General features: G+C 35.9%; 2 protein-coding genes across 2 annotated transcripts in view; both read left to right on the forward strand.

The window, feature by feature from the left end:
• Window positions 1-17696, forward strand: part of LOC144440675 (uncharacterized) — a 49075-nt gene extending 31379 nt beyond the window's left edge. Inside the window, exons 21-32 of the mRNA XM_078130060.1 lie at window positions 1718-1789; window positions 2236-2518; window positions 3175-6159; window positions 6529-7059; window positions 7828-8011; window positions 8890-8996; window positions 9245-9496; window positions 10060-10308; window positions 11344-11522; window positions 12406-12649; window positions 13166-13212; window positions 13988-17696. Of these exons, the coding sequence (XP_077986186.1) occupies window positions 1718-1789; window positions 2236-2518; window positions 3175-6159; window positions 6529-7059; window positions 7828-8011; window positions 8890-8996; window positions 9245-9496; window positions 10060-10308; window positions 11344-11522; window positions 12406-12649; window positions 13166-13212; window positions 13988-14014 (5160 nt within the window). The 3' untranslated portion in view covers window positions 14015-17696. The remainder of the gene's footprint in view (window positions 1-1717; window positions 1790-2235; window positions 2519-3174; window positions 6160-6528; window positions 7060-7827; window positions 8012-8889; window positions 8997-9244; window positions 9497-10059; window positions 10309-11343; window positions 11523-12405; window positions 12650-13165; window positions 13213-13987) is intronic.
• A 2575-nt stretch (window positions 17697-20271) lies between these two features.
• The window catches only part of LOC144441157 (uncharacterized), a 36726-nt gene continuing 36615 nt past the window's right edge, over window positions 20272-20382 (forward strand). The window contains exon 1 of the mRNA XM_078130695.1: window positions 20272-20334. The gene's annotated coding sequence lies outside the window, so the exon portion shown is untranslated. The remainder of the gene's footprint in view (window positions 20335-20382) is intronic.

The raw sequence follows: 20382 nt of genomic DNA on the forward strand, positions 1-20382 counted from the left end.
ATAATACAATATAATACTATACAATATAATATAATTACACTACAATAAATAATACAATACAACACAATACTATACAATATAATACAGTACATTGCTATGCAACACAATATAGCATAATTAATAAAATACAAATAGCAACACAATATTGCATAATAAAATACAACATAACACAATACAAACAATACAATGCTATGCAACACAATACATATATAGTATAACATTATAATGTTGTCACAGTGTAGTAATATACAATTACAATGTGGTATTATTATAGAATAGTGATTTCCCTGTCTCTGTGTTCATGAATACGATGAATTATTATTATAATAATAATTACAAAATGATACATTATAATATCATAATTAATGTTCACGATCCAACTGTCAGCTGCAGGTATTACAATCAATCTTGATAAAAGTGATTATTTGTCTATTTACATAACAATGAAACATATTTTGATGTATTATTGTAACTGCTGGGGTCTTCTTTATATTTTACAATATGGGGGGGAAAGTGTATCATTCATACAAGTACCAGCTAGATTTTTAAATTTTGTAGTAACAAATTACAGTAATGCTGTGTTTTTGCCATAATATAACTTGTACCATGATTTGAGTTGGGAAACCATGGTAGAAAAGGGGTGAAATCTCGTAATATTTTGATGGATTTCAATACCTTGTGACATGATTTAATAGGGAACCATGGTAACAGAAGGGAAAAATATAGTAAAAATGCATAGATATCCATACATTGGACCATAATTTTGGTGGAGAAGCTTGGTAACAGAAGGGGGAGGGAATCTAGTAAAATTAGCATTGATTTCTATACCCCTGGTACATTGTACCATAATTTAGTGTGGAACCTTAGTTGGTAACAGAGGGGGAAATCAAATGAAATGTGCATAGATTTCCATACTTTGTGGACCATAATTTTGTTAGTGAACCTTGGTAAAAGTACATGGGGGAACTTCATGTTACCTACTACCTTAAACAAAACCAAGATAGTGTACACTTAATATTGAGCGTAATGATATTTTCTGGTTAGGTGTTGCAAATAGTGTAATGTCTGTCAGTAACACCCATTCACAAAGTACATGCTGTTTGCTAATATTTGATATTATAGATGGGATATCAAAACAGATGAATTAGTTGAATTATATTTCATATTTGTAATTGTTATCACAGAAATAATGATCATTATACTGTAAATCTTTTTGTTTTGCATAATTCAAAATTTGGCCAACCAGATCATATTTTTTTTCGTAGGAGAGAGGAGAGAGAGTTGGCACTTTGTATTCTTCATGTATACTCATACACAATAATTTTACAAATAAATCACCTTACATAAATATTTTTTAAAAACAACATAAAAAAGCAACAAAAACACATTGAAATGTGCAAATCCCTTCAGATTAGTTATTACTTTGATGTAAATGATGTTTACATGTAAAATAAAAAAAAACGTATAATTTTGTTTTTTTTAATATTATATGACGGTTGGACAACAGATTTTATAATTACGTGTCAGTTGTTGGGAATGAAAATTAATATTATTACATATTTTATCGATAACATCATAGGAATGTATTATGGAAGTGTAAAGTACAAGTATTAACGATATTACAGATGTAGACACACTAAATTTAGTAACATGTTAATAAAAACAAACCAAAAAAGGTGATAAGGAATGTAATTTGTTGAAATATGTTTTATTACAGCAACTTGAACAAAAACAAGATGCACCAAAGGGAAGAGTCAGTTCCCCTGTTGGTAGTGATTCAAATCAGGAAGTAAGTAAAGTTTACATTATTCTTTATCGTGAAGTCAGTGTTCCTTGTGAAGTTGTGTATTTATTTTTTGTTCGTTTGATGCCCATACCAAATTCCCTGTGTTATAGGGTCTATGCATGTTTTGTAGTGGTGTAAATATTGTTTGAAAGGTTCTAACACTACATTGTACTTTGTACTCAAGGTTGGAGCTGCACCCCTGGTAAAATAAAATAAAAATGGGGGGGGGGGGGGGGGGGGGGGGGAGTGTTCCCGTAAAACACTCATAGTTTCCTAAATTTGGTCGGTAACTTTGGTAAAACACCTGGAGAAGTTGCCAGAAGATTTCATGTCCCTAACACTCCTTAACAAAAACCGTGCTAAAACACAAATCGTTCCATTTCATGTACCACAAACATGTAAGATATACTGTATTCTCTAGCTTACTTTTACTGTGACTTTGTTTTTAGATGCAAATTGCCCTTCATAAACAGATGAAAGAAATAGACAGATTGAAGTCTGCCCTTCATGCTGAGAAAGTGTTATATGAGAGCATGCGACTACAGAACTCTGCAGAAGGAAGCCACGATCAGGGTGACTTCGCTAGAGAAAGGCTGTTGACAGAACTGGCTGCCGTTGAAGCCCTACGGTCAGAACTAGAAGACAGTCTAAGAGAAAGTGCACACCTGAGAGAAAAACTCGAAAAGCAATTGTCACACTCACCAGCATCCAGTGGAATAGGAAGTGATGCAGGTGAGTGACTTTATGATTATAAAAGAGTGCTATGCTTGTCACATGCCAACTATGGCACTTGGGATATCCACATCTTTCCACTATTAAAACACAAGTGTAACTTTTGAAGCCCACTTCATCTTTGAAGCCCACTTCATCTGAATTCCAGCCATTGTTTCAATGATATGTATGACTATGCAAAATGCCTTTGGGGAATTAAAATTCCATGATTTCCATCCTATTTGAGTTGATTTTTCTGTTGTACAAAATCACTGGTCCTAGGCAATCATACAACCATACATTATCTTATAAAGATTACGCCATGCGAAAGAACTTAGCAGCCCAATTTGGATTAGGATAAAAATTTAGGTGTTAAAAACTTTGTCTTACAGAGTTATAGAAAAATTGACCCGGAACAAAGATTAACACTGTGTAATCCTAATGATGGCCCCACTGATAACGCTAAATGCAAAAACCTGGGATTGAAATCTCAGTCTTTAAAACCATGTGAATAAGACTGGATATTCAAAATGGCAAAATCTGAACTCATCCAAAAGTAACTGTAATATAGCATAATGGAAAATATATGCCATTTAAATTGTTTTGAGTACCCCTTTACCATGTAAGGTCAGACATGTTATGATTTTTAACAGTTGCACATTTTCTGTTTCCTTTAGATTTGTTAGGCTCTGCTCGTGAAATCCAGCAATTACGAGACCAACTTGAAGAGACTCGTCGTTGGAACTCTTCTCTTCAAAGTCGCTTGGAAGAATTAAAACATAGAGATGGAGGTGTAGGAGGTGCCAATGATGTTGTAGTTCCAAAACAACAATCTACTCAGAAATCAGGTCTAAAATTTGATTTCAGAGACCAACCACTTAACGCTACAGACATATCATCACCAGAAGGTGATATCGCTGACTTCCATGCCAAACTGAGACAGAGAGCCACAGATGATGAATCTGATGAAGACCAGCGAAGTATTCCAGGCCAAGAAGACAATGAGGAGGCTGCCAGAATGAATATCCTATCCAAGCTCCGACAGAAGATCAATCAGCTGGAAGTACAGCTAAAGGAGTCTCAAATTCAGAATCAAACTCTCAAGAGGCAGCTTGATTTTGCTCTGGAGAATCCAGCGGGGTACAGTAACAATGAAAATGATAATGTGGTCGCAGTTTTGAAGGAACAACTAGATCAAGCTAAGACTCTGCTGTTGGAGAAGGAACAACTGGTAGTTGATAAGGAAGATGAGATAGAAACCCTCCAGGAGAGACTTGCCAAGAAATCATTGCCTGGCAGTGGAAGGATGTCACCCAGTGTCAATCTCATGAAAGAACACAATGACATCAAGTCTCAACTATACAGTCTGTCACAAGAGAACGCTGAAGACAAAGTTGAATTAGATAGCTTGAACCAACAGCTGACAGAGGCTGACAGACTCAATAAGAGTTTGAAAGAAGAAATCGAGAATTTCCAACAGAAACTTAAAGAAGCCAAACATGTTGACAAAACCAAACAACAGTCTGTCCGGGAAAGTTATAAACTCATCAAAGCCAGAGAAGATGAGGTGAAGACACTGAGAGGACAAGTTGATCAGCTACAGATGCAGAAAGATGAGGATAACAGAGTCATGCAAGAACAAGCAGAAGAGGTTGAGAAACTCGCTCAGCAAATTCAAGAACTTGACAGCCATGGGAAAATGGAAGGCAACATGCTCCAAGGCACAGTTGATTCCTTAGTGAAGGAGAATCATGAATTGCGTGTTGAGGTGAGTCGCTTGGAAAAATTACCTGAAGAAGTGGAGAAACTGAATGTCAAAACAAAAGAACTTGAAAGAAAGAAATCACATTTAGAGTCTGTTAGTCATGATATTGATAATGAAAATAAAAAACTGCATGCAGAAGTGAACAACATTAAGAAAGAGAACAGAAAATTGCAGTCCTCTGTTGCTGATGTCCAAAAGGAGAATGAGCAGCTACGAGCTGGGATTGATGACGTCGATCAAGATAAGGAGAACCTCCAATCTGAACTGACACGTGCTAGCCAAGAAAATGATCAGCTGAGGTCAAAGGTTGTAAAAGCTGAAAAAGACAATGCTACACTTCGACAAAAACTTGATAAGTCAAGTTCAAAGATTCCCAGGAGGAGTACCCAGCAGGAGCACCTGCATGCTCAAGTGGAAGAGCTCACAGCGGTAAAAAGAGTCCAAGAGGAAGAGATCAAGCGACTGAAAGATAAATTGAATGCCGCAGAGCAGACAAATAATCTACTGAGGAGACAGGTTGAGTTGGACACTTCTATAGATGAAGATTCACCAAGTTTCAATCCACAGCTAATTGTTGAAATGGCTCAGGAGATTGAACGGTTGAAGGATCAACTACAGGAAACTAGGAAGGAGCTGCAAGATACCAAGAAACCGCAAGGACAAATACAGCCATCGCCTAGGGCTTCACCTTCCCATGGTACCTCAAAGCCTCTCTTAGAGGATGTCAATGCAGCTCTTCGCCAGCAGATTGAGACCATGCGAGCAGAATTGAATGACAATAAACAGAAAGTGAAATTGTTGATGAAAAAGGTGCAAGCTACAGAGGCCACAGTGAGAAGTCAGGCTGAGAAAATAAAGATATATCGCAACAGAATGAAAGCTGCTGGAATCATGCCTCCACCTTCTCCATCTTTCAATAAGAGCAGAAGTGAAAATAATCTGTATGAACCTGAAGTTGATCTTGACCTTAAGTGGGCTTCATCACCTGTGTTTAGAGATGGTGACGACCTTGGGTCATCAAGGTCACCATCCAGAAAGGCCAGCACTAGCAGTTTTGATATATTCCCAGACTATGGAGATAGTCACGACCCAGCAGAGTTGAAAGAACAAATTGAAGATCTGAAGAGTCAGTTGGAAAGAAGCCGTAAAGTTGTGTCTGTCCTTCAGAATAAACTTCGAGAACTCCTGAGTGACCGTTCTCGTAGTCCTAGCCACAGTCGCTCCAGTCCATCTGACAGTGAGCGCGACGCTTGGTATGAGTTCCTAGCCAATGAAGAAGCTGTAGATAAGTTAAGAAACGAGGTACATTTCTTGAGAGCAGAGCTGAAACGTTATGAAGAATTGAGTGCATCATTACATGAGGAACAAGCTACGACAGAGTCTGAACTCAGAACAATGCACGAACGCAAACAACTTTTACATGACAACATCGGCCTTTTGCAAGAGAACAGACGGGCACTACAACACCGTCAACTGGAACTCACAAACGATGTTCAGAGCCTTGATGCTGAGAAAGGGGTCTTGGTGGCAGAGAGGAATGCTTTAGAAAAGGAAAAGAAAGCTCTTGAGATTGAGAAAGAAGTGATTCAATCTGAGAAAGCGGCTTTGGAAGAACAATTGAGATACTCTCTTCCAGCTGATCAAAGCAGGAACATACAGGATCTGAGATATGAAGTAGAAGGTCTTCAACAACAGTTAGAAGAATCAAGGAGGATTTGTGAAATGCTTCAGGATCACTTGGAGGACCTGGTGAAGACTCTTAGTGCCATGGTGAAGCAGAATGAACATGGAGAGTGGAGCTTTGTGATGCCACTGACTCCAAGACGTATGGGTATGCTGAGAAACAAAGCTGAACAAAGCCAAAGAATTATAAGTGATCTAGATGAAACTCTGTCAGGTAGGTGTTATTAAGATTTTTAAAACTTGACTTGGTATTTTCAGAATCTGTGAGTTCCTTTATTTGATTTACTATATGATTGAGAGATGACTTAGGAATGTTTGTTGTTTTTTCAGTGAATATTTTATCTGCATTTTTTCTCTCTCATTGTTCTGAATTCTCATTAGACAACCATTTATTTTAGAATATGTAGTACAAAAAAAATAAGTATAAATAGTAAACAAATGATTTAAAGAGCGAAACAAATTGATTTTCAAATGAGATTCCATTTTCCATGTATACAAGTTGTACAAGCAGTTCTACATGCAAGGAACAGAAAGGTTCATGAAGTAAGAATTCAAATTTGCTTGAAAACCTTTTTCTCATCAGAAGCAAGATCCAGTGTTTACCAAGGACGGTTATCAGAGACAGATACACAAGCTAATTTGACATCAGATGAAAAGGGATCACCGCACTCTCGCGAATCGCCACCACATGGAGGTCGGTCAGGATACGAATCTGACGTCAGTTCTGCTGTCAGCCAAAACACAATCCTCACAAAATCACCACTGTCCAAGCCCAGATCCAAATCAATCCAAACAAGTCCAGTTTCAAAGACTCCACCAACACATGCCAAACTACAAGATGCTCAATTGCTGGCTGAGCTGGATCATTTGAAGAAAAAACTACAAGAAAGTGAAGCGTTGAACTCTTCTCTGAAAGGTGAACTTGATGTGTATAAGAAAATAGCATTTGATAAGGATGAATCATTAGATGTGCCCGATGGACAAACTATACTGAATGAACATTTAGAGGAAATTCGCATGCTGCGACAGCGTCTTGAAGAATCAATCATTACAAACGACAAGCTACGGGAACAACTTGAAGAAAAATTGGCAGCAGCTACTGTAGCTGAAGGTGGTAAGTTGACATACTTGAAAATTTACAAGCATATATTTGATCACAAATGTAAATATTAGAGAGCAAGTGTCCTAACAGAGCTGAGTTCTGCTTATTTCGATGCATGTAATGAGTGTATAATTAGATGTTATTCCCCAAAGTTTTTCGCCATTCATCTGAGGGAAATACGAATGACCTAAGGGGCCTTGTCACTACAAGTCAAATATGAGTAATGGCAAGCCCATTATGTCATTAGTGTTTCTGACTGACTGAAAAATAATTTGGAGAACATACCTACGCAAGCAATGTAATGTAATGCAAGGTTCTGTAATGTAATACAATGTAATGTAATGCTAGGTATTCATTATATATGTTGTGTAATGTATGCAGTGCAAGGTGATGTGTAATATATACAGTGTAATGTAATGCAATGTTGTGTAATGTAATGCAAGGTTGTATAATGTACATGTAATATTATGTAATGTAATGCAAGATATCCATTATATATGTAGTGTAATGTATGTAATACAAAGTAATGTGTAATGTAATGAAATGTAATGCGAGGTTGTGTCTCATGTAATGTAAAGACATGTAATGTAATGCAAGGTAATGTTGAGGAATGTGTGCAATGTAAGGTAATGTGTAATGTAATACATGTACATTGTAATGTAATGCAAAGTAATGTTGTGCAATGCATTATATGTACCATCATACATAACACATTATAACCATATTACGTACTGTCTGTGCGGATGATTTTAATTTGTCATTTTTATTTGTTTACATCAGATGCTGTCAATATTTATCTACAACAAACAAATGTAGAGTTAAACCAAGAGAACTCGGACCTCAGACAAATGTTAGTAGAGAAAGATCAACTTTTATCGGACAAAGAGAAGACACTAGATGATACAGAGAAATCACTTGACAAGATCAAACAAGAATTATCACGGTCTAGACAGGACACAAAGAGGTGGGTAGTTGTGTTTCTCCCCCCCCCCCCCTTTTTTTTTTTCTATATCTTTGATAATGCTAGAATCATCCTTTGGAGTAAACAGAAGTCACTTTTAAAAGTCAAATTGTATGTACAGCAAAATCATCTGCAAGTATGTGAAGCTGTGGGGAGTTTTAGTAAAGTTGTTGTCTTGATTTAAAGGTGTACATGACTTTCTTAAAGGACTATGTTTCAATCCCGGGTCATTGCATTTGCAGTGCTTTTGCTAAGGTTGGGGAACCCTGGTACCAGAAAGCAGGAAAGGGGTAAAAAGAATAAAGAAAAAGGCAGGGTTTCTCATGGAATCTTTGGTAATTTTATGTGGGAAGCCCAGTAAAATGACTTGGAACGCCTTTGGAACCCCAGTGGATATTACCTACTTACCATGCTCAGCAAAAACACTGCATTAGTGTCGTCATATCAGTGGATTCATAAGGACTATATGGGATTATATTTTTGTTCAGGACTAACATTTTATATAGCTCTACCTACCAGACAACTGTTTTTCTTCCTCAAATATTGATTGTTGCCCAATATATGCAGCAGCTCTAACTGGAGCATTTTATGGCCGTTTTGTTACAGCTTCCCTTTGCTGTGCTACATCCTCAAGTACTTTTGCATGTATTTTAAATCATATTATTTAGGTGAACCACAGGGTGCAGTGAGAATGGAATCGATCGATCGATCGATTACATGCTCGCTGCATCCTGTGGGTAAACTTGTGTGTACAGCTATACACATACAATGGCATACACACGATATAAAGTTACATTGATAGCAACTGCAAATTTAAGATATGAAAGTAGGTCTATTCTCAAATGTTTTCTTAACTGTTGATATTTTTCTTGCCTTTCTAGACTTAAAGAGGAAACCAGGAAATGGAGAGAGCAGTACGATGAAGGCAGTCAGTTAAATAAATCATTGAAAGTAGAACTGTCTTACCTAGAGAAATTAGCAAAGAAAGGTATGGTATTCCAGCCATGTACAATTAGTAATTCGCATGAGTGTATTTTAATTCAAGGGGCTTAGTCTATGTGAGAATAAGTCGACCTTCTCGTTCTGTTTTGACCCTCTAGCATAAGGTACAATGTTATGCCAAGAATTGAAACTTTGATACTGAGTTGCAATTTAGAGAAGCTTTCTAAAGTCAATGAACAAAATGACAAAAAATGAAGAACGCAAAATTAACGTTGTTTAACTTTTCTTTAACAGGTTCTGGTGATGGTAAAAGTAGACAATCTCCATCATTAAAAGATTCATCTGGACTTGATCTAACTGAACTACTTAAAGAGATTCGTCACCTACGGATACAACTAGAGAGAAGTATTGAAACTAACAATGCACTTAGAGTGAAATTAGAACAACTAACTAATGAACAGTTATCACCTAACTCCAAGGCAACCGTCGTCACAGTGAATACAAGAACAGATTCTCGCAAATACAGTCCGCGACGTCTCTTTGAAGGTAAGACTTTGTCGATAGAATAACTGGTGTAGGTTTGAAGTGAAAAAAATTGAAAAGTTATACTGTAGTTTCAAGGTTATATTCTAGAAAATAGTTGCGTTTAAAGACTTTAATTGGAATGACTTTTAATAATATGCAAAGATACAACAATCTTGAGCTTGCATGCTTTTGTGAGCTGTGACTGTTGGGGATGATATTTTGAATGTACATTCCTGCATGCAAGCCTTTCCACTATCATTATAGATACATTGTAGTGTATAACTAATGGTATATACTTGCATACATCCAACACACATGTACACATACACCTGCATGGAAAGCCAAACGCATACAGGATGCAGCTAACTTTAGAAACCCATTTGTTTCATAGGCATCTTGGATAGTACAGAAATCTGCCGAACTGTGAAATTCAATTACTATAATAAACAAGTCGTAAAGAAGATAAGTTATATTTAGGATATTTGCAGCTGTTGTTTTGGAAAAAGTACACCCTGACAAATTTTCTCTATAAATCTACAAAACAATTTGTTAATCCCAGTGAAATTTTGTTGTCCTTTCCACAGATAAACCAGTTCAAACTGAGAATGATTATGTAGATGGTGGAATGAAAGCTGCCTCCTCTATGCCAAGTTTATACAGTGAAAGGAATAGTCCAAAACCAAATGGGGTAGACAGCCCACTTCATTTCCAGGGTAGAGATAGCCCCTCATATCATCAAGGCAGATCACATCCTAGAACATCGCCATCACCAAGGTCTGTTAAGTCACATGGTACAGTCCAGTTTGAAGACACAATGTTACACTCAGTACCAGGTTAGTTAGAATTTCAGCTTCGCACAGCAGAAGAAAGTAAGTTGTGCAACAGCAAAAGTCAGAATGGATACAATTGTTGCATGTGTATATCTCCTGTAGAAGGTGATTATATACATTGTAATACAAAGGTGTGTATGATAATATGTACTAATGTAGCATTACCCGTACAATCATAATATGATGTACATGTATGTGTTTGTTTTGTCTGTCAAACTTATGACAGGAAGGTGTGTTGTCTTTCATGTAGTCCTTGATTCCCCCTATGCAAGAGACAGAGACAAGCAACAATTGTATTACAATGTATATGAAACAATTGTATCCATTGGGACTTTTATTCCTGCTCAGCTTACTTTCTTCTGCTGTAGCTTTGTGCTGCAAGCTTCACTCTCTCTGTTCAACTACCCCAGTAACTTCTCACATATGGCACATGACAGATTATAGATTTGGACATCATTTTAAAGTAACTTATTATGGTGGAATTGTTAGAGTGGCTGACTCATAATCTGCAAGTTGCCAGTTTTGGGGTTCATCACATCCTCTTGTTTGTGAATGGTGTCATGACGCCCAGAAATGCAAAGATAACACACAGTTTTGTAATATTTTTCCAAATTCTGTTCAAAATCCTGTACTATTATTACCCTTCATACAAACTAAAAATTGCAGAACAACTGTTCATACTTCCTCAATTGCCTACGGAGTGTACATTGTGACTTGGCAAGCAATGATCTCTGTCCTCCCAGGTCCCCATTTATATACCACTATTCATTACAGGTGAGTGGTGGTTCGAATCTTGTACAAAGGATTAGACTATAGCCATTCAGACTCAAATGGAAGCAGCAAGACTTAAGACTCAAAACTCAAAACAACAGAAACTCTAGATTCAAAGTCAGCTAACCCTAACTATTCGACCCTCTACTAGACTCCGCAAATACCCAATGTATGAAAAGACATTTTATCAAAATTTATATATTCGCATGATGGACTTCAGTTTTTAGAGGACATTATTAGAGTTATTGCATTCTCTCTGTGTTACAGGAGTTCAACCAATGAGAAGCCAGGGTGAGTCACCGTCAGCTAAGGCAAAGCGAGGTGTAGTCCATGCCATTGGACATGTACGAGACTATGATAATCTAAAACAACAAGTACATGAAATGTTTGTGGTTGTCAGTGGTATGGAGGCTAGAGTCAGAGAACGACAAAGACAAGCTTACAAGGTAAGACAATACATGTGATGTTTCTACTTACTTGGTGAAAAATACGTTGAGTTTGGCAGTAACACATCACGATACGACTGATCCCAATAAAATACTTGAATCGTTACATTTGTACCTTCTAAAACCAGTGACAATTAAGCCTAGGTGAAGCATCCGATTTTCTATATTCTGTGAAATTACATTTCTTTAAAATACGCAACTCTTATCACTCAAGACAAGTAGTTTCACTTTGTTTATATTGTTCTTAGCAGATGTAAAAATGAACTTTAAATTGCTTTGAGATGTACAGCCATTTCAGATGTATTGCTATTACAGATTGGAAGAACAGTTTTAGGGTGTCTTTTTAAGTTGATGGCAGTTTCCGCATCCACTAATTCTCATGAGACTTCACAATTTTTACGATTTTATTATTTTTTTCTTGAATAATTAATAAAAAGTTTCGGGCCTTCAGTGAAAAGCTAGATGGGGGGTCTGGTAACCAGAACCAAACAATTATGTTTTTAGGCCTTATTTATATGAGCCCAGTACTACGTCACTCTAAATACATGAATAGTAAAAGAGTCAAAGAAAAGGTAGCAATGCAATGCATGTAAATCATCAATAACTGAAGTGTAATGTAAACATAAATATCGGTCAATATTGTCTAGATCTCATAGCGAGCAAAATATTATTGTTGTCATGCTGCTCTCCTTGACCAAATCTTCACTGTAATCAGTTGTTTTTTTGTCAGCTTGCAACATTGTTCACAAATGCGAATGTCCAGAGTATACCAGACTGATAGTCACATGTCATGGTGTCATGTCATAGTGTCAACCCAGCGTAGACCAGCATGCAATTCTTGGTAATTGATACAATCTCTTCTTAATCTTAATCTCACCCATAGGGATCATCGGATTATCCTCTACTTCGTGAGATGTCTCACAATGTGACCAGTTTGAGGTCATTACTGGATGAAGTTACAAGTTTAATGTCAGTATTCTGGGTAGATAAACTACCTTCCAAGGAAGAATACATCAAACTGAAACAGAAAGTGATAGCCCAGGAAAATATGATAGAGAATGCGCTGAGGAGACTAGAAGCAACAAACAAACTCAAAGAAGGGATGGAAATGACTATTATCCGCCAATGTAAGTCAAATTACTAGTAGTTGACTAAAAATATTACAAAGCAAGATAATGTATCAGGGAACAGTTATAATGAAAGTATTGTATTGAAATATGGATATAGTAATGAAATAAGAGCTTCGTAATGGAATATTCTGGAACTTGAAGATTACAATAAGGATTCAGTAACATGGTAATGAAATAAAGGTGATATTATGAAACTATGTGTAATAATGAAACAAGGGTACAGAAATGAAACAAAAGGTTCAGTAATGAACCAAGGTACATTAATGAAAATAAGGGTACAGTAATGAAATAAATGAATGACACGGGTACAGCAATCAAACAATGCCCCATAATGAAATAAGCAAGTAATGTTGTAACATTAATGAAAGAATGTACTAAAATTAAAACAAGGCTAAATTAAAGATGACAGAACAATTTCATGGTTCTCAAAATTGTGAAATGTAAGAGAGTCTTGAGTAACCAAGGCAACAAAGTTGTCATTTTTTAACCATGTGCTATGGATTTTCATTACAGTGACTAAAACACATGAAGTTTTAAACCTAGCAAAGAGCAATCTTGAGGTAAGAATACAGATTTCATATCAGGCAAATACAAAACACTGTCCACTTATTGTCAATGATGCAAAGCAGTATTTAGTTAGGGGGATTCACACTATACCTATGCCTTATCTAACTTTATCCCATACTCCCTAGTTTGAGAAAAAATAGCAGTAGACAAAAAATACTGTAGTCCAATTAACATTCATTTTGAAATCTATGCTGTCAACTACAACTGCCAAAATCAAAGCTTTGAAACCTGTTACAAACAGGGAAGGTAAACAACTGAATCAGATTACTGTAATAACACTCGTCTGAGCCTGTTGGAAGAGCTGAGACTTGTATCACACACCATGGTTTGATAAGAACAGTGTTATGGCCTCTTTATGTGTACATGAAATGGCAGGGGAACTGGACAATTGTTGTGAACATGAACCATGATGTAAAGTGGCCATTCAAATGATGGATTGTAATACAACTTTATGTACTTCCAACATGCTGTGCCAAGTGTTATTAATCCAATTCAGCTGTTTGTAACAGGTTCTGTTTGTCAATGCCTCAATGTCAGCAGTTGTACTATTACTACTAAAAACAAAAATAGGTTTCCAGAAAATTATGATGGAAATATTTTTGATGATTGAGTAACGAACCATAGAATCTAAATTTGACCCTGTCTGTATCTTCTTCGTATGAATCATTCAGCAGACAAATTATTTGTTATGGCTCACAAAACTGTAAGTTGTATTTAGTCTATTTCTTCATGGTAATGATAACCCCATTTTTATTTTCTATGTTTCAGCTCAAAGCTCGTCAAGCTAGATATTAATAGAAGAAACAACCACCAGGATCAACTCTTGCCAAGATTGCTCTGAAAGGATGCAGGCTGGATCTACTTATATCATATGGTGACTGGCAGTTGATGTAAATTCTAGCAGTAACTAACTTTATATATATATTCTACTGGACAGTGATGTGAAAATGCTGGCTGGTGGTCTGTATTACAGTTATGAGAGTTTGACTATTAGCAGCAGAGATTCCCAGTGTTCACTGGACAATTTTGGTAGATATTTGACTGCTACCAAGTGATTAGCACTGTACATGTACATGGTACATTTGTGAGTAATAAACTTTCATCAGTTGATCAGCTCTGTTCACTGTACAATGAAGGGAACAGTTTTTCTGTTAATTGTTTCTCAGCAGTGTTGAGCGGACAACTATGGAGTTTGACTGCAAGCTGGTGATGATGACCACTGCTCAGAGAACAATAGTGGGAATTAAAACTTCCAGCAGTTGGTGAGCATTATTCACTGATCAGTTATTGAAGTTTGACTGCCGCAGTTTGTGCAGGGTTTCCTCGACAAATATGAAAATTTGTCTTCTAGCTAGCAGATGATGTTCACTGCACACAGCGTGGTACTGGAAATTCAGCTGCTAGCACTTGATTACCATGTGTCAGACAATGATAAGGAGATAACTGCTAGCAAGCTTTTTTTTAAACCATACACGTAGCATCAGTGGAGAGGAACTTATATTGTATAATAAACATATGAATAGTTAGCAGTACTTAAAACCAGACACCAACTGCCATTGGAAGGTCATTTTATCAGCATACCTACCTGAATATAGAACTAAGAAAATAATGCTATCTAGCCTTTGCATCAAGGCTAATCTACACAGCTGAAAACGGGTGAAAGGGCAATGGTCGGATGAAAAAATACAGTTGCACTAGCAGTTGCTTGACAAGAATGTAGAAAACACCATGAAGTTGTATGCCAGACAGAGTACCTGTTCAAAGATGAAACAAACACCTATATGTGAATATGAAAGATGAAATGAACATACATTTATATCCAAAGTGAAATGAACATGCTATGTTTTGTTATATATACGTAGACTAAAGACAAGAAGTAGTCATTTCTCTGCAAATTATATAACCATATCAATTGCAATATACTTGGGGGTGATTTCATGCAAAATACTTGGCATACAACTAAAACAGAAACCAATGAAATCTCTTGTTCTTTATAACCACCTGGCTAACCACCAATAGTGGCTGATACTTTTACATGTGAGGTTTATTGTCCAGATGGTTTCATCCTGAAAGATGAAAGTGGCATACAAATGATGCGCAATCACCCAATCTGCAAAGATGTACGTAACTGCACCTGTGAAACGACCAATAGAAAGTGAGAACTTTACTACTTAAATTTGTATTCCATACCCAATGACAAACAACAAAATGGTATTTTGAGAGATAAGGTACATGTGCATGTTACAAACAAAGGATGCTGTTACGAAGTTATTTAGTAAACTTTTAATGACAAAATCGCATTTTCCATGACATACACATTGATTTTGAACAATATACAAAATATCTTCAGAAATCCTTGAACCGATTTAATAAATCTTACCTATTGCAACCCTAAAGAAGTATAAAAGAAAAATGTGTGCAACCATGGAAATTCATGAATATTAATCATAACAATTCTATGAGAGCCTTTTTTAAATGGTGCTCACAGCTATAGAGTTTTTACAGGTCCCATCGTCTTCCACTTAAAACATAATTTTTATCTTCCAGCTTTTATCTTGAATGTATATATTGACTTATTTGTATATATTAAGTCTTTTCTTATATGCAACTGTCGAAAATCACTTCATAGTTGTGTAGTTTCTATCTTCGTATTTCTACACTAATGACATCATTACCGCAATCCTGCCCAGCAGGTGAAACGTAATAACCACGCCAGGAAATAGAGATATTTGCATCAACTATGGGATCTGGAGATTCATTTCATGATTTTACGTCATCTGCAATTACTTATGATTGCAGAGAAACATCAAGTTGATCTTGCAAATACATATGTTATCTTTGCTGTCGTATCCATGACTCCTGAGGGCTTATTATCTTCAGTGTAAATTATCTCTCATGAATATTCCTTGTGCAACCATAAATATATTATTTCTGCTATCGCCAATGATGCAGTTGCCAGCAGCAAAGATAAAGGCACAAGATCAACTTGATGTTTCTCTGACATCGTAAGTAATTGTAGGTGGTGTAAAGTCATGAAATGACTCCTGATCCCAGTTTTTAAAACTATACTTTTGGTCATTGTATCAGGTTAACTATATAGTAATTGCACTCCTATATTATAAACATGTGCTACCCAATCACTTTGTACAATAGGAACTATGCATCAGATACTAATTTTGCATATAAATAGGAATATACCGCCCTCTACTATTCTTTTAAGAAATCTTTACATTTTAGGGTGCTTTGAATTTTAAAACTTTTTTTTTCTGGAATTTGGTATTAATTCAGTTGTCTTTTTAAAATGACTTTTAATCTTGGGATATTCAGTCATTCTTTTTTTTATACATGGGAGCAGCTTTTGCTTCAGTAATGCAACTCTTCTGGTGCGAAACTTTGAAATATTGATTACGAAATATAAAACTGCAGATTGGTTTGTCTTTTTAAGGAAGATACTTTAAAAGATGCATGTTTGTTTGTTTGTTTTGCTGCCATGTTGGATTGGTTTGTTTGTTTGTTTTTGTTTCAGGTAAATGTGTGACAAGACCTTTTATTTGAAATGTAGTTTGAACATTTAGACTATTGTCACTATATTTTTCAAGTATTTATCGCTAGTGGTATAAAGTACAACCATTTCAGAACTTGCCAAGTTTGCCTTTTTTTTCAAACACTTAAATTATCAATTATTTAACAATTTGAAAATGTGTCAGATCGTTCACAGCATGTCATAATTTCAGTAGACAATAGTGTTAACAAATAGAAATGGCAGCAGGTACACACCAGAAGGCACTATTTCCTGCAATACACACACCAGAGGGCTCTATTTCCTATACATAGACACAGTAGATACTTGTTTGAAGATATGGTACAAGGGGCATTTGAAATGGCCATGATTCTGTATGTATGTGCGTCTGTCTGCTCACTTTCCTTCCACTTGTCTATCTTAATGAATATTATCATTTCGTGTGTGTATGAAAATGTGTGTGCATGTGTCTCGTTTCCTGTCCTGTGTATATATGTGTGTACATATGTTTGTGCACGTGCATGTCCATGTGTCACTTTCAAGTGTACCACTTATCAGAACTGATTGTGTCAGGCAGTTTAAACGAGGTGTACATTTCCCAAAATATTGTAATTATTAACTCGATACCACAAATCACGGCAAACTCATTAAGTTCAGAAATGGTTGTAGGGATGTTCCTTAGTATTATTATAATCATTTAAATGCATGAAATCTTTTCATTTTAATTTTATAATCACAAACGAATGAAATACAGTTTGAGACAAGATATTATGAAAATGTTTTAGTTGTATATTTGAATTCTGGGACTGATATACACAATATATTGTAAGTTTTACTCCTTGTTGCTTTTGACCTCTATACTACATTACCCTACTGCCATTTTGTTGTGATATCAATATTTTATGATTTGTGAAATTATAGAGAAGATTCTATCTTGTTCTCTTAGTACAACATGACCCAAACGTCATTAAAAAAACATCTAAATATGATATTGTGTGTGTCCATTGTTTTATTTTAGGAAGGATTTAAAAAATGGTCACTCCATTTACTTGAACTTTTGTGTTTCAGATCATTAGTATTTTAATGATAGTTTAATTGATTGATTGATTAGTTGGTTGGTTGTTGGTTGATAGTTTGATTGATTGATTGATTGATTGATTAGTTGGTTGGTTGGTTGTTGGTTGATAGTTTGGTTGATTGATTGATTGATTGATTGATTGGTTAGTTGGTTGATAGTTTATCAATATAGATAAAAGCCGTTTTAGAATCCAATATGGCTGCCTATATACTGTGATAATTCAATGGAAATATAGAGAGATTGGTATTTGGACCGTCAAATTAAGAGAGATTGGTATTTGGACCATAATATTTCTTTTGTTATTTCAAGATGACCAGAAGCCAGCTTCCATATGGCAAAGTTTGGGGAAATTTTACAAACTTGATTTTCTGTGAATTTTGTCCCCAGTTCTTCTGGGCATTTTCTTTTTTTTTGTTGTCTCATAAATATTCAAATGTTTTTTTTGAGTTTGTTTTCCATTTCTTTATCCAACCGCCCCCAGCTATTTAGTCGTCTGCCATGGCATGGGCTTAGTGTTCACTCACTCACCATTTCAGGTCATCATTTCACACAGAACATGTTAATTAATTTTGTTTCTTTGTACATGATCATATATTTTTCAATTCATATGAGAGAGAGAGAGAGAGAGAGAGAGAGGGGGGGGGGGTTGAGACAGACACACACACTAATGCCCATGATGACATCAGCATCGATAATTGGGTATTATTCTCATAAATTACCTACCCCTAAATTGAATAGCTATATTTCTCCTATTTTTAGAGAAGCAGTGGGATGCAGAGATGATATCATGAGAGTGACTTTTCAAGACTTATGGGTCACCAACAAATTTCGGTTTGGACAAAATTACCCCCACCTCTCTGTTCTCCTTTAAAAAACAAATCGTTCAAAGTACACATACGTTTAATCAAATTGGAATTTATATAAATCGACGATTTCCCAGAACTCATGCGAACAAAATGTTCGTGGCATTACCTGTGTGTTTTTACTCTGATTAGTCGTAGAAGACAAACAACTCTTGAGGGCGTCCTTCTTTAGTTTTGTAAATAACATTGTTGACACGTACAAAACACACCCCTCCCCTGGATATACGCGGAATTCCGATATTTGGATCACACCTGGATTTCTAAAGGGTGGACTTTGTTTTATTAATTTTACATACACATGCACAGAGAAAAGTCGAAACTAGAAGCTTAAGTTATGGACAATGTAATAATATTCACACTGGGCAAAATCATTCCATAAGATACAGTAATTTATCTTGCCATATGACAACCATGACAAAAAAAAAGACTTAAATTATAAATTCTTCCTTCCACGTCATAGGGAAAATATCGGAAATTAATCATTTTCACCATTTCGAATTCCAATTTTAATACAATATTTACTCGAGTAAGCACAGGTTTATGAGTTTTGATGGTTTCTGTACATGAACATTTAACGTTGCCATTGAAACAAGTTATTAAAGTACGGCATTTGTGCAAAGAATAAACGTTCAAGACTATTTTGTCAAAATTTGGTGAAGGTGACACAATATTAAAAAAAAACCAGTGACATATTGTAGGACTTTTCCTAAATCAAAACTTCAGAGTGTAAGTCTTGGACCAGATTTGATTAAAAAAAAAAGCACAGAAAAAGTCAAGTTCGGAATGTCTACAACATCTGATCGAGACTGACGTCAATGTTATATAGCTAGCCAGATTGAAATATGTTTTGTGTGTGTGAAATTTAAAACATTAAAGCATTGAAATTTGATTTAAGGCTAATTAGCCACCCTATGTAAATGTATTAACTGTATAATAATAATTTTAAAAAAAGTCGCCAGCTGTTGAAGAACTCTTCGCGACTAGATTTGGATCATCCACATATTCACTGGAAAAAGAGATGATTTATACATCACCAATAATTACTTGAGATTTCAGAGAAACATCAATTTCATCTTGTGCATTTATAGGGTAAGACTTGTCTTTGAGATAGATGGGATGAAGATTATATCTGGAAAATACATGGACCAATTTTATTTATTATTGTTAAAACATCGTGTTGAAATTATAATCCCTAGCTGATCAATGGTACATGATATATAGCATCTCGCAGGAACGCATGAAATAGCGCGCCAATTGACGTGATTCCACTCTGACCGTATTATGCAAAGAGATCGAGATTCAAATGTCTTTACACGTCTCGGCTTACTTGATCATTCAAATTGTTTACGAATATATTTCTTGGTCTATTGACAATTTATAGACGTTGGTATGGTTTCAGTTTTCGACATTTCTTTCGACTATCTTGAAAAATCCAAATCGCGAAACTTGTCTGTCCATGTTTGAATGTTCTGACGCCAGTAAAACGTGACCTCATTTCAGACATTTCGTAAACAGATATGATTCATGAATATGCATGAAAAAGTTGCGATAAGCGCAGCTGTCATGTGACCCGGATCTCGTGTTGTTTTGGGAGAAATGGCGGCGGCGTAAGACGTTTTCGTTGGTCTGTCCAGGCATCCATCGCATGTGTAATGTAAGTAACGAGCGTTACAATCTTACGTCCGTATTTTTAATTTGTCAT

Source organism: Glandiceps talaboti, chromosome 10 (assembly GCF_964340395.1).
Source record: "Glandiceps talaboti chromosome 10, keGlaTala1.1, whole genome shotgun sequence".
NCBI lineage: Eukaryota > Metazoa > Hemichordata > Enteropneusta > Spengelidae > Glandiceps > Glandiceps talaboti.